At 45.5% G+C, this 15,657-nt stretch overlaps 1 protein-coding gene across 1 annotated transcript in view; it reads left to right on the top strand.

The window, feature by feature from the left end:
- The window catches only part of LYST (lysosomal trafficking regulator), a 2,674,875-nt gene that overhangs the window by 905,140 nt on the left and 1,754,078 nt on the right, over positions 1-15,657 (top strand). The window contains 1 exon segment of the mRNA XM_069234946.1: positions 12,323-12,480. Within this exon segment, the coding sequence (XP_069091047.1) occupies positions 12,323-12,480 (158 nt within the window).

Below are 15,657 nucleotides of genomic sequence, written 5' to 3'. Positions count from 1 at the left end.
TGAAAGTGCTCGTGGCCCTCCTTGAACCACAAATAACATCTGTGGGTGGAGAGAATGGGAATCTGAAAATACGCATCCTGCAAGTCTGACGCTACCATCCAGTCTCTCTGGTCTAGGGAAGACCAGACCTGAGCAACAGTGAACATCTTACATTTCTCCATCTTGAGGAAGAGACTGATGTCTCTTAAATCCAGGATAGGGCGAAGGCCCTTGTTCTTTTTGGGAATCAGAGAGTAGCAGGAATAACAACCACTGCCTACTTCTGACATTGGGACCCTTTCTATGGCCCCCTTGGCCAAGAGAGCCATAACTTCCTCGCGGAGCAAAACCAAATGATCCTCCATCAGCCGTTCTTTTGTCGAAGGGATAGAGGGAGGGAAAGACTGGAAGTGGAGGGAATAGCCCTTGCGTATGATCTGCAGAATCTATTTGTCCATTGTGATGGAAAGCCAGCGAGGGAGATTAAATTGAATCCTCCCTTCAACTGGACGGATGTGGTCCTGCAGAAGCACACTTGGAGGGCTTGGGCGCAGTGGAGGGGGGCTGTGTGGTGGCTGACCTCTGGCCCGACCCTCTGGGTTTGATGGTACCACGACCACGCCCTCTTCGGGATGTTGTGAAGCCTGAGGACGGTGGCTAAACTGTGGCTGGCGTGGTACCACGTCTTTCCAAAGCCTTGAAAGGGGCCAAAGACCGACTGGTATCGTGCTGGTGCTGAAAGGCCCAAGGATCTGGCCGTAGCTCGAGAATCCTTGAACCTCTCAAGAGTGGAGTCTGCCTTCTCACCAAAAAGGCAAGAGCCATCAAAAGGCATGCCCATCAAACATGACTGGACATCCCCCGAAAAGCCAGCTGAACGTAGCTAGGTGTGACAACGTAGGACCACTGACAATGAAATCGCCGTGCCCAGCGAGCCTGTAGTGTCCAATCCACACCTGATAGTAAACTTGGCTGCATCTCTCCCATCCTTGACAGCCTGGGTGAGAGTGTCCTGTACGGCCTCTGGGACTTGGGGCAGCACCTGTGCCACCGTATCCTGTAAAGTATGGGAAACACGGCCCAATAGGCAAGGGGTGTTTACGAACCTTAATGCCAGGCTGGTGGAAGAAAACATTTTCTTTCCAAGCTGGTCCAGCCTCTTGGATTCCCTATCCGGGGGAGTGGAAGGGAAGGCACCACGGGAAGTAGAGGCTTGGACCACCAAGCTCTCCAGCGTGGGGTGTTGGGTCTAGTAAACTAGGGTTGCTCGGAGCGGGCCTATGGCGGCGGCCGACCGTCCTTTTCACAGTAGTCCCTGTGCTGGGTTTGGACCATGTACCCAGAAGGACGTCTGTTAGGGCCTCATTGAAGGGCAACATTGGCTCTGATGTTGTCACCTCCAGGTTGAAGCACCTCTGTCAGGAGATTCGTCCTGACTGGCACCGTAGGCAAGTCTCAGCCCAAGACCTCACCTGCCCTACCCACCACCATAGCATAAGAAGCTCCCTCCTCTGTAAACACATTAGGAGGAGAGAGCATACCAGTATCTGGAGATGTGTCCAGTCCACTGGCTTCCCCTAGATCCTCTACCAGTCCTGTTCTAGGTCATATTCCAAAGGGTCATCAGACCCCTCCCATTCCTCTCCTGTGCCTGGCTGTTCTGAATAAGGCTCAGACAATGATCTGGGCCGAATTGGTGCTGTCAGAGTCAACGCTCTGGATCATCCGGAATGAGGATAGGGCTACTACTGGTGGGTGCCGGCGGTGGAGGAAGTGTCAACATCGGACCCGGCGCCGGAGGAGGTCAAATGTGAGGGACCGGTGGCGGTCCTGATCCGGTATCGGATCCTTGGGCCCCTAACCCCACCAAGGCCACGACATCGAACATGAAGGGGCCCCTGCTGACCCCGCAGGCCCAAAGACCCACACGAGGGTGCAGACCGCTCAAAAATGAGACGCATGACCTCGTAAAATTATTTTATTTGAGCGGGAGTCGCTCTGGTCCCTGGAAAATGGGAAAGATGCGGAGTCAACCCTGGCGACGGCTCTGCGGAACCGCGCTCTGCATGTCAATAAGCCTCGTCGGCCGACAGGCATGCCAAAGTCGAAGTCCGCTTGGACTTCTTCTTCTTGTGCCTCTTACCTGAATGATCAAATGACCTTTAATGCGAGGAAGAGGACTTGGGGCTCCGGGAGCGGGGCCACAACCTCCTCCTACTGCGAGACCGTGACCTCCTCAGAGTCGCGCCGACCAAAGACGGCAGTCAGGCCGCAAGAAGCTTGAGGGATCTCTCCCTCAAGGCCTTCGTAGCCATGGCCCGACAATCTGAGCATGAGGTGGAGTTGTGATCCTTCCAGAGGCACCGAAGGCAAACTCGGTAAGGGTCCGTCACCGACATGGTGCGATGACATGCACCACACAGTTTGAACCCAGTCTTTATTGAAGACGTGACTTCAAACAGTCAAAAAGGTGAAAAAGGCTTGACGTACGTCGAAGAAAGGGTAGCTCTAATCCGGATCATCGCTTAACTGGTGCGGCAGGAATAGAACTGATGTATGCGCGGTGAGGTGGTGTCCACATAGACAACCGTGATGTCATAGACGGCTCTGACGAGGCACGTGGATCCGTACAACGCCACCCGGCGGCACGCGCAGTGTACTGCTCAGCATAACAATTCCGGATTCGAAGCTGATGCCAGGGAATTCTAAGGTAAGGAATCTGCAGCTAGAAGCCTCAGTCATATATGTACACCTGACAGGAGCAGCCTGTCAGTTGATTCCCTTGTGTTTTACTGTAGCTTTCCAGAGTGTTCTAAAGAACAACTGAAGAGCTAACAGTCTTACTTATGCCAAAAGTATGGCACACCTGAAGCCATCTTGATTGAATCAAACCGGTAAAACTTTCAAACATTTTATTTAGAAAGGAACAAAATGAGGGGGTTCATTTTGTCATAGAAATTGTGATTAGTGATGTGGAAAGAAAAATTAGGACACATTTTAATTGAGTTCTCAAATATGTTCCTCTTCTGTTTCATTAAAACATGGTGGCTTCCAGACTGAAACATGCACTTTCAACATCAGCAGCTTACTGCCAGTTAACTTCCTGGTGATGAGCAGCTTTACTAGAGTGTTCTAATGAGCAACTATCTGCTATTGCTCTGCACTTATGCAAAAGGTGTGGCACATTTGAACACCATCTTGATAGAATTGAAGTGGAAAATTGAAAGCATTTTCTACTGAGGATACTGCAGTAAATGAGACAATTAGGGAGCTTCATAACAAATAGGTCTCCCAAGATGGCCACGTAAGAAAAAAAGAGCCCAAATGTAGCACACATATCACCTAAATGTAGCTCAAGTATAGCCCAGTGTCCGATGTGTGCAAAACATTTCATTTTTTGGGTTTGTTTTTTGCAATTGTATATGGTGCAAACTTGACCCAAAGGTATTGTAGTGCTTAACATGAGCACCATTTACATTACACTAGGACATATTAATTTTAGTTTTAGGCATGCTGAGATTAAGAGCCCTCATTATGAGGCTGGTGGCCTTGAGACTGCCAGCCTCGCGGTGGCGGTTGGACAGCCACACTTTTGGCGGTCCGACAGCCACATTATGACTCTGGCCTTTGGACTGTCATGGTTCCTGACATCGGTCTGACTCATGGTCAGCCACTGTGGCACTGAGTTCAGCACCGCTGTGCTGAGCACGAGTCCCTTTTCTGCCAGCCTTCTCATGGTGGGTTACCTGCCATGAAAAGACTGGCACAGAGGAAGTGCTGGGGGCCACAGGGGAAGCCCCTACATTGCTCACTACCATGTTGTGGGCAGTGCAGGAGCCTCCCTGCCGGGCACCCTCGGAATGTGCACTGTCTCCCTTGCAGACAGTGCGCATTCCAAATCGTAGAAATCGTAGCACTGTTCCTGCTGGACTGACCAGCGAGAAGGTCCCAAAATGATGTTCCCATTGATTAGCCCAGTAGGAACATCGTAATACGACTGAGGCCCCTGTGTTGACAGCATTCTCATCCCCTTGAGTTTGCTGGTCAGTTCGCAGAACTGCCAAACTCGTAATCAGGCCCTAAGTGATTTGCCCAGAATCACAGGATGTCGAGCTGAGCCTGCATCTCGAACCTGGTTCCCCAGTTGTAAAGACTGCAGCTCTGGCCGTAACGTCACATCCTCTCTGCTAAGTGTGCTATATAATCAAGTGATCAACTGGATAAAAACACATAAAGATACCAAATAATTTAAAAGTGCTTTGTTGATATTTAAGAACTTAGAAAATGTCATTTTAGTTTTTTAGAACACTAACCCTATTTTTTATGGGAATAAGACCCTCTAATTTTTATAATTTGTAAAGGAAATGCTTTAGGTATTAGTTTTGATTACATCAAGATGACATAGGGCATGTCACACATTAGTAATAAATATAGAATACTAGCAATCCAGTTGAATACTGTGGAGAAGCAGAGGTCAGGGACACAGACTTCAAGAATTGAGGGCAGGGAGGAGGGTGCAGAGACAACAAGTTGACCGCGCTGGACAGATAGGAGGGGCAGTGACAGCACAACGAACCATGGAGGGCAGGGAAAAGGGGGGAAGGGGCAACAAACCAACCATGCAGGACAGGCAGGAGAGGCTATGGCAGTACAACTATACATGCCAACAGACCTGATTTAGACAGTAAGACTCCTGATGCTTTTAAGACGAAAAGGATTTTTTTTTATCTGTCTCTTGCCTAAAATCTCCTCTTTTTCAGTGTAGGTCAGTGGGGAAGATCAATTCCCTAGGTTTGTTTTTTTCAAACTCTTCCCCTTACTGAATTTAAAATTCTGGCAAGTATGGTACATTGGATCACTGCGGGCAGGAGGAATGAGGTAGAGACAGGGCTTGATTAAAAGGGGGCAGGAGCGAGATAGGTAGGGGCACCCAACTGACCTTACAGGGTAGGCATCAGGGGTTGCAGCAGCACAAGACACCACACAGGGCAAGCGGGCGACAGTGCAGCACAATGGACAATTGAAAGCAAAAGGAAGGGGGCAGGGACATGCACATGGACAACAGAGAACAGAGGGTAAAGAGGCAAGAGCAGCAAGCTGACCATACCAGACAAACAAGAAGAGACAGTTGCTGCATAAAGGACCAAAAAGGGCAGGAAGGAGGGGGCAGGGGCATGCCAACAGACTATGCAGGGCAGGAGGGAGGGGATAGGGGTCTGTAAATGAAGGGCAAGGGAAGGGCCCTGCAAGGGCAGGAGCAGCAAGCTGACCATAGAACGCAGGCGAGATGGGCACTGGAAGTACAACACACCATGGAGGGCAAAAGAGAGACTATAATGGCAAAGACACAGACACCGGAAGGAAGGTGATAGGGCATCAGGGGCAGGAAACTGGCCACACCATTGGCAGCTGGGAGGGGCTGTGGCAGTGCAGAAGACCATGATGGCAAGCAAGAGGGTTAGTAGCAGCACAACAATCATGATGGGCAGTATGGAGGTTACAGGGGCAAGCACAAAGGACCATGGAGGACATAAGGGAGGGTTAGGGGCTGGAGACAGATAAGAGAGCACAGGGGAAGGGGCTTCACAACAAACCAAGCAGGAGGAGCAGTTGAGGCACATCAGAGCATAGAGGGCAGAAGGGAGTGGCAGCAAAAGGACAGGAGGGAGGGGATAGGGGCATGGAACTCAGACAGGCGGGGTGGAGGTGGCAGGAACAGGCGCAACAGCCATCTGATCAAGCTAGACAGGTGGGAGGGGCAGTTGCAGCTCAACCGAACACTCTGAGCAGATAGGAGGGGTAGTGGCAGGTCCATTGATCATGGTGATCAAAATGGAAGGGAGCAGGGGCATGCACACAGACATTGAAGGGCAGGGGGAAGGAGGGTAGGATCAGTAAGCTAAGCACAGAGGTTAATCAGAGGGCAATGATGGGGCATAGCACTGGACAATGGAGGGCAGGAGGAGTGGGCAGGGACATCAAGTTAAATGGGGGCCAATGGCAGCACATTGGACGAGGCAGGACAGTGGGGTTTGGTGCATGGACTCGGAGAACAGGGGGTAGGGAGGAGGTAGATGGGGCAGCAAGCTGACTGTTAAGGGCAGGTTGGAAGGGCAGTGGCAGAACAAAGGCCACATGGGGCTGTAACAAGGATGAAGGGGCATTAACGTGGACAAAGGATGTCCAGAAGGAAGGAGAGGGGCAGGAGCAGCAAGCTTGGGTGGGGTCAGCACAATGCCAGACCCTGTGTCCAAACCCCCTCCACCTCTACTCCCACCCACATGCATTGCGATGAGCATCTTACTTAACGTTAAAAAAGACCCCTAGAAACTCACTGAAAAAAAAACAAAGGTTACACAGGCGTTATAAGTAGGAAATAGAATGAAAAGAAAACTTAGAAATTTACTAAAAAAAACAATGGTTAGAGGGACATCATATTTAGGCACAGACTTTTCACACAAAACCATAGAAATTCAGCTGTTATAGTAAGTTATTTTAAGTAGGTATAACTTGTTCCCTAAGGTAAGTATAACTCGCACCCTCGCCATGCACTGCTAATAACCCCAGATATTACATCATTCATGACATCTAATATGACATAATTGATAATATTACTGTAACATTTGCAATAAAATTATTGATGAGAAAACTATGCATGGCGAGGGCTCGAGTTACAGTTAATTTAGGGCACGAGTTATGGTTACTTGAAATAACTCTTAAGTTGAGAACTTCAGCGTTAAAAATACTTTAATGTTTTGGTGGTTTGGTCCACAAGAGTCTTGAGGAACTCTTGCAGGACCTCCACGAGAGCAAGCGCTGCTCCCCTTCCTTAGCTATCAGAGAGCCCGGGGAGCCCACCCTGAGGTCAAACATATTATGTCCCCTGTCTCCCTGAGTCATCTAAGGCCTCAAGGGTCCCACCACTGGGGCTGAACTAAAGTATGGAGAGGTGGGACGCGCGCCCTCCATCCCTGAGCCGTTAGAGACCCCAGGGAGCTTGCCCTCAATACCCAACATATGAAGTGGAGGAGGACATGTGCTTGTCAGGACTATTTTCAAAACTACTGCCAAGCGGGAGCAAACACCAAGTCCACTTACAGCAGGCAGGAACTTCAAAAATGCTCCTGCATGCTGGGAGCAGACTTTTGATCTGTTTCTCTGCCCACAGTGATGTGAGCTGGTAAACTGGTCTTAAGAATTGCTCCTGCCCGCTGGGAGCATTATTAGGAGCTGCTCCCAGCAGGTGGGAACAATGCCGACTCATGTGGATGCGGGGAGCCGACTGGCTCTGCAGGAGCATTAGGCTCCCAGCAAAATTATGGTGGGTGCCCTCGGTGGGCACCAGGGCACCCACCTTTATGTTTAATGACCTCAGGGGGATGGGGCCCCAAGGGCCTAAATCGGCTTGGGGAGGTGGGGCACCTGCCCTCCTCCCCATAAAAAAATTTCACCTTGCCCCAGGAAATGGTGTCCCTGGGACTTAAATCAGCCCAGAAAGGGGAACTGTGTTCCCACCCTTACCTGCTTATATCACTGAGACCCAGGGGATTGGGTTCCCAGCAGCCAAGATGGGCATGGGGAGGGGGCCCGGTTCCCCTACTCCCTTTAAAATATATGGCAGGCCTGGGGCGTGAGGGTCTCCAGAGCTGGAATTGGTTTGGAGAGGTGAGCCACGTGCCCCCCTCCCTTTAGTAATGACACCAGAACAAAAGAGATGGGGGTCCCTCAGCTGAAGTCTGCCAGGAGGGCACATGCACCATCCTTCCCCTCAAAAGAATGCTGGGCTCCTGGGGATTGGGGTCACTGGGGCCTAAATTCGCCCAGTAATGAAGGGGCATGTACACCCCCGCCCCTTTATTTAAAAGAGTGGCCATAAGGGATAGTGTCCCCAAGGCCTAACAAGGCTCGGCATGCGGGGCCCCGCGGGGGATGGCTCTGGGGCCAATAATGGCTTTAAGGGGGGGGGGGGGCAGCGGGCCTTTTACATTAGTAATATGCAATGGTATTCCTGCCATTTCCCATGCTGATGGACAGTGTGTTTTCTCCACAATTCCATGTTGAAAAATTATCTGAAATCCTTGATGGGAGTGAATGCGTTGTTGATTTATTGGAGTGCAATCTCTTCTGAAGTGACTGCCCAAGAACAGTGGGTTATTTCTTGTCATCTCCTGGTCTGAGGGCAGAGTCCACATTTCTCTTTTTTGATTGCTGCTGAGTATATAAAGACTGCAAATCACCTACACACTGCCCATTTGGATGTACCCACCCCCCCACTTCAGTTGTATGCAACAGCGTTTCCACCATTTTGCATGTTGGAAAACTATCTGAAATCCTAGATGGAGATAAATGCATTGTTGATTTATTGAAGCCCAGCCTCCTCGTTAGTGACAGTCCACGTCAAGTGGTTTCTTTCTTGTCGTCTTCTGGTCTGAGTCCAACATTGTGTTCTTTAATTGCTGCTGAGCATGCAAAGGCGCCAAATCACCTACAAGCTCTGCCCGTTGGGCTCTTCCCCTTCAGTAGTACTCAACAGTGCCGGCTCAGGGTGGGTTGGCTGCAGGCCAGGTCCTGTTGTCAACCCCTGCTGCGCATTATGTTCAGTGTGGGGTTGGCTGCCCAGCAAAGGGGGGTGGTGGGCGGTAGAGAGACTTTGCTGCAGGTCCTGGTCTGTGGCCCGGCCCTGCAGACAACCCCCTGCTGTGCACAGCCAGACGCCATCCCAGGAGGTTGGCTTTACATGCGGTAATAAAATATTACTTTACGTTAAAAAAAAAAAAAAAAAGCTAAAAATTCACAGCAAAAAAACAAAGGTTAAACGTCATAGTTAGGCATGATAAAAATATATTTTTCTTTATAAATTTATTTAAAAAATTAAAAATCATTGAAAAAAACAAAGGTTAAAGTAACCTTATAGTTAGGTGAAAATGTCAGTGACAACTTTAACATTTTGAACTCAACAAAAAACACAGAAATACACCAGTTATAGTTAGCTGGACTTGTGTCTCCAGCAAGCACTGCTAAGGACCTCACATGTTACATCGCTTATGACAAGTTCTGTGGCATCATTTATTACATCACTGATGATGTCATCAAAACCTCATTTTTACACATTACTCTATAAACTAGTATGGTGTTAGTGACCTGAAGGTATGTACCAAATAGCTCAGAATAATATAAAGCATAATTAATGCCATCACAGTTACAATTCTCTTATGTGTAAACGAGCATGTGATATCTGTAACACTGACTTTATACCATACACTTTATGGGTAGTCTAGTTCAAATGAACAGTCAACCACAGATATATGGGAAGCCCTCAGTGCACACGGTATTCAAGATATATACAACTGTTCAGCAAAATCCCAGTTATAATTAACAATTGTTCTAAAATTAGTGCTCTATTATGAACAGGTTTTACCTGTTTCAAACCCCTCACAGTCATCAAACCTACATTGAGAAGTGAAGTTGATATGAGTAGAAAAGTAGGGATTCTAAACAGTGTTTACCTATGCTGAGAGTTAACTCTGTACCACACTGTTTGTAGACAGTGAAACTCTTGAGAGATACACCACAGAGTATTAAAAACAATCTACTAAGTACAGTGTACACTCTGCAACACTTGATAAAAAAAAACACTGTTCGCTTAAAATAACCAAGGTCTGAAAGTGATAAAGTTTTATTTCCTGCAGTCTTTATACTGTGGTTCAAACGTTACAGGTAGCCCATCTTCTGTAGCAAAAGAAGCACATATACATAGGTTAGTGGCTGATACACACAGTCTGTGTTATGTAGAAAGTGTTGTGCTCAGATGGTACTGTCAACTTAAGACTGCTTACTGTACTTAGGGTCTTATTACAACACTGGCCTTCAAGGACTGCCAATGCCTTGGTGGCAGTCAGACCGCTGCCTTCCAAGTGGTCTGACTGCCACATTTTGACTCTGGTGCTCGGACTGCCACAGGACTGCTGTTCCCACCAGGAACATGGTTCCAGACGAGCTGACTGACATGCCGAGCACGAGTCCCCTTTCCGCCAGCCTTTCCATGGCAGTTCAGGCACCCAGGAAAGGCTGGCGGAAAAGCTGTGCTTGAGGCCTCGGGTCCTTTCACTGCCGACTACTTTGTAACTGGCAGAAGGGCCCCCCTGCCAGCACCCTCCAAATGTGCATTGTCAGACAGTGAGCATATCAGGTGTGCTGTGGTGCAATACAGTAGTATTGGCCTCAGCTCCCTTAAGGGAGCCAAGACCAATACCGTAGAACTGTCATAATACGATGTCTTCGCTGGTCAGCCCGGCTGGAACATTGTGATAAGACTTGGGGGAGGAGGCAGCTGCTACAATTGCTGCTTCCTCCCCGTGGCTTTGATGGTCGGGTAATTCTGACTGCCAACGTCGTAATGAGGATCTTAGTATCTACTACGCAGAAATTTTGCCCTGTTGGCAACATCCAGTGTGCAGTAACAATTTGCACATGCAGCTAAAAGGAGGACTAACGCCTTCCGATACAAATAGATCTTGCTGGCCTTTCACTGTTCAAGGAATGAGAGCCCAGCGAGATCTATCTGTATCGGAAGACGCAACTATTGGTCTAAGATGTGTGGCTTTTCGGGGAATGCATGTCCTGACAGCCAGCCCTGGGCGTTTGGTAACATAACCTGAAAGGAGTGAGACGCTGGCTCCTCCTTCTGGCTGCATGTGCAGGTGGTTACTGCACACTGAATATGTGTATATGTCACTGCTTCAAAGGGTGTACAAGTGCACTAGGCTATTTCTACAGTGGCAGGTGTCTTACCTTAGTAAATGTCTCCTATTACTAATTTCTTATCTCCGGATGATGACCCTTTTCTGAATTACTTTGAGCCGAAACATCGACTATTTAATACATTGGATTGTTTTTTCGAAAGCTTTGAATTAAGGGATATCAACATTTTCATGATTGAATGTGGGACATTCTACTCGTATCCCTTTACCAGTCATTTGTATATATCTGCACCATACATAAAACGTACACACTGATGCTTCACTTTATAACTTTCACTGCGCTGTATCACTTTCAGGAGCCCCTTTGATTGCATACCATTGTTGATTTAAATTGGATGTATATACATTTGTCTTTTGTATAAATAAATACATTTTTAATTACCTTATCCTCCGTAATTTCGGCGGTTAATATTGCCATGGAAGTATAGGCTTATAATTCCCCTTTCAGGACCATTTGTACGTTATTTGTTTACCTTAGCTGGGTCCCAGGGTTACTGGGTAGCCCCTTGTACTTTGCAATGGGACTTCCTTTATGACATAGCAACAGTGGTTAACAATAAATAACTGCATTTAGAAACCATAATGTTAATGGCTCTCAATCACAGCCATGCATAACATATAGAATTATAGATGAGTTGCTATGGGTATGATTTTTTTTTAACTGAAGGGTTCTGAGTGATATGGAACAGAACATGCGAGTGAAGTTCAGGTTGTCTGTGATGTCACTCAGAACCCTAAGGTGAAAAACATCTATCCATGCTTTCTACTGCTACAAAGAGGAAGATTAATTGGGGAGCCATACATCACATGGCCTCTCCTTATTTCAAATTATAAAAAAAATATATATAATAACCGACCTCCTGTCACCTACCCCCACCACTTGCTAAAAAGTGAGGAAAGTCTGTAATTTGGATTCCTGATTGTTTTTATTTGTTTATCTTTCTTCTTTTTCTCGTGTAATTTGGCTCTTACTAACCTTAGGGTATTTTTCAGGGTGGTCATATTTTTCTGAATTTGAGTTGAAGCAATTCAGTTTGCCTCAGTTAAAGTTTGTTCCACCGGCCCTTTTTGGGGTGTAGGTGGATTTAGGCATTTATTGCTTCCCTTAATAATTAGTAAAATTATTAACTGTTAACTAGTAAAAATTGAAGTATATTATCTAATTTCAGCAGAACTTTTATGCATGCATTGAATTAAGCACCTGATATGATGCGCATTTTATTTACTATGATGTTAAACGTAGTTGATAATTATTTGAACTTCTTTATGTTGAAGAATTGTTAATGTTAATTTTCTTAAATTTTTGAGTGTTCATCTGTAATTGAAAATATCCAAGGGCATAGGAAACGGTTAGGAAGGAAATTAGTGTGGGTAGGGTCAGCGATTGTCATTATATATTTAAGAACACTTTTACCAACCAAACTATAGAATTTCATCCAAAGCTTCAGACGTGAACACCAAAACGTCGTGTGTGCACTCCTGACAAACTGTACGTGAAAAAAATTTTTTTGAATGATAAACAATATATGTATTACTAGAATGAATTGCACTAGAGTACCTAATTTGATTTGTTTTCTATCCAGGAAACCCGACATTGAATTAAATTATGCACTTCCAAGAAGAGGCTTGCAATCTGACTCTAATAAAACTTTTTGTATGATTGGTCATTCTGCATCGAGCCAAGATGAACTTCTCCAGTTGCCGGGAAGATGGCACCTTGGAAATCTACATCTCTTTAATGGTATTCTTCAGACTTATTTTTTAGACCATGTATTTATTTCAAAGTTTTATAAAACACTGTGTCCTATATTTTGATTACTTTAGAACTTTAAGTGGTTAAACGAATGTGATATATGAGGAGAAGGCAGATAGAGCTTGAGCCAGTGGTTGTGAATATTTCGATCACACTCGCAAACTTAATCAATATTGCATTTAGAATTATATCTTTCCATTCCTGTTTTATGAACTATTTAGTTCACCGAAGTCTTATATGTGATCTTTATTAACTTTGTTGTTTTTCGTCGCCTTTTTTAGGAAGGTCTGGGCGAAATTTGTGTAATTTCCTTTGCAGAAATTACTTAAGTGTCTAAAAAATTGTGCAAAATAGCAGCCTGCTATTTTGTGCTTTCTTAAGCGTGGAATGCACCCTTGCCCTGGTTGTTTGAATACAATCCTCTCATCCATTTTGAACTTGAGGACGCATTTTGCGTAAATTAATAGCACACAGTTGTGTGACACAAACAATAGCCACGCACGTTTTGTTCATTCATGTTGTCTCTGTGCTCTCACAATAGCATTATTACATCATTGCATTATTATAACATCAACGTGGCTTACTGGTCTAATCTCAAACATTTTGCATAGCGTGAAATGCCATAAATTGTACAAAATAATGCCAGCGTAAACAAAATTTCTACGGCTCTATGTGTTTTTATTTTGGGGTGATTCAGCATCCAGTTTTAAATCTGTATTTAAATGTAAGAAATATACACCTTCACATGATTAGATGTCCTGGTATGTTGATTATGTAACATTCTTAAATTGCACACCTATCAAAACAAGCATTGGCAAAGTCAAGAGGTCTCTACAATTCAAAAGCTACTGTCTTTGCTAATGTGTTTTAGCGATGTACACCTGCGTGGCTGCTGTTCAGCATGGCTAAATGATAGTGGCGTAGAGGAGAGTGGTGTGGGGTATCCTAGAGTAGAATGGCAAAGAATGGAGTGGCAGAGAGTGGAGTGTATTGGAGTAGCATAGTGTGGAGTTGTGTAGAGTGGCATACACTGGAGTGGCATAGATTACAGTGGACTGGTGTAGAGTGCATTGGCGTAGAGTGTTGCAGATTATAGTGACATAGAGTACAGTGGCATTGAATGCAGCGTCATAGAATTCAGTGAAGTAGATTGGACAGGTGCATAGTAGAGTGCAGTGGTGCAGAGTGCAGTGGAATAAAATGGTGCTGAATGGCGTGGAGTTGAATGATGCAGAGGACAGTGGCATAGAGCAGTGTGATACTGAGCGCAGAGTAGAATCAAGTGGCAGAGTGTGTTGGCGTATAGTGGTGCAGAGTAGAGTGGTGTGAAATAGAGTATAGTGGAGTAGAGTGGAGTAGTGCAGAGTAGAGTGGTGTAGAGTTCAGTGGCAGATAATGCAGGGTTGCAGGGTAGAGTGTCAGAGTAAGTGGTGTAAAGTGGAGTGCATTGGCATAGGGTGCCGTGGCGTAGAGTACAAAGATGTAGAGTGCAGTGACAAAGTGTAGTTGAATAGAGTGCATTGACGCAGAGTGTAGCGGTTAAGAGTAGAGTGATGTAGACTGCAGTGGCATAGAGTGCAGTGACGCAGAGTAGATTAGAGTGGCGCACAGTGGATTGGAGTAGAGTGTATGGGCATAGAGTTCAGTGGTGTAGAGTGCTTTGTTGCAGTGGCTTACAGTTGTGCAGAGTAGATTGGTGTGGCCTAGACTGGAATGGTGAAGAGTGCAGTGGCGTAGGGTGGAGTATTCATGGTGTGGTAGCACACTGTCATTACAGACAACGCATTTTTTCAATTGAAATGACCGTTACATTTGCACAGACATACAGTGTTACTAATAAAACTATACAGACGAAAATGTGTGGAAATTGCATTACCTATGATTTGCTTTGATCATAATAAAATATTTGTTTCTAACACACTTCAGAAATAACATAAATTCGTATTCCTAATTCTGATATATTCTGAAATACTTAATTCATTTAATGTTGTCGTGTGTTAAAAAGAAACTCTTTCCTTCCCCCAGAATCAAGCAATATTGTCACATAAATCCTCCCACTTTGAAGTCAGAAAAAAGGAAAGTAAACAAGCACCCTCAGCAGACAGCGCCTGATATTTGACCTCCATCTTTGAATACACAGCAGTGTGATGAGGGAAGCACAAGATTTACAGGCCTTTTTACAGAAGGGGAGCACTCGGAAGGGTACTGTAAATAACTTTTGGGCAAGGGAAGGTACAAACTCAAGCTATACAGCCTAGAACAAATTAAGCCAGCAAGTGGAAAGCAAGGAATTGTTAGCTACAAACCAAAAAGCCAAGGGCAAGCAACAGGCTGAATGCATTCCTAGGTCAGCTTTGTGAAGGTCCCCAAGATGTCTCTAGCAAACTAGATAGCTGTGCTCGCTGGTAGTCTGTGTCTAAAAATACAGTAATGAGATAAGTATGAATATTCTATACATTAAAAAAAAAAAAAAAAACGAAAGCATAATTGAAGAAAAAATATGGAGTACCTCAACTTGTCTGGAAGACATAGTAGATATGTAACTCAACTCTACTGCTTACCCCAAAAAATTTCAATGTCAATCAGATTTCAATCATTTCGATGAAAAGGTGAAGTACTGGGTTGTCATGGCAGCACAAGTGCAATAGGATCCCCCAATTGGCATTCTTTCCTTTGGTGAAGCATTTGAAGTTTTCAACAAGCACTGACAAAGTCAAAAGGTTTATGAACACACAGTGCTGACAAAAGCAGTAAATAAATACCTGCTGCAGTGAAAAATAATGTAAAAAAGTCTGTTAATCACAGTATGGGTATCTAGCATATGGATGAGAAAGAATTAACTGTGCAGTGATAGCATATTTCTAAGATGTACAAATAGCTCTTCCTGCATTCCAAAGGAGGCCCAATAACAGAACAGGACTTGCCTATGGAAGTAACACTCTATGAAAGGGGCGCCTTACGAACTGACTTAAAGCTGAAGCGTTCTTGCGGATTTGTGGACTAACCCCGTTGGTGCTATACGAGCATCTGCTATCTAGTGACACTGCAAGGCGGCCTGCTTTTGCCCGCATATTATTGAGCTGATGATAGGGTGAGTTACAAATCAATAAAAGAATAATCATGGCACAGCAGTAAAGAAGTGTGCATAAAAGTTCCAGTTCCTGT

This window comes from Pleurodeles waltl, chromosome 5 (assembly GCF_031143425.1).
Source record: "Pleurodeles waltl isolate 20211129_DDA chromosome 5, aPleWal1.hap1.20221129, whole genome shotgun sequence".
In the NCBI taxonomy this organism is placed as follows: domain Eukaryota; kingdom Metazoa; phylum Chordata; class Amphibia; order Caudata; family Salamandridae; genus Pleurodeles; species Pleurodeles waltl.
The sequence above is the reverse complement of the archived record's forward strand: the minus strand, read 5'-3'. Positions and strand labels throughout refer to the sequence as shown.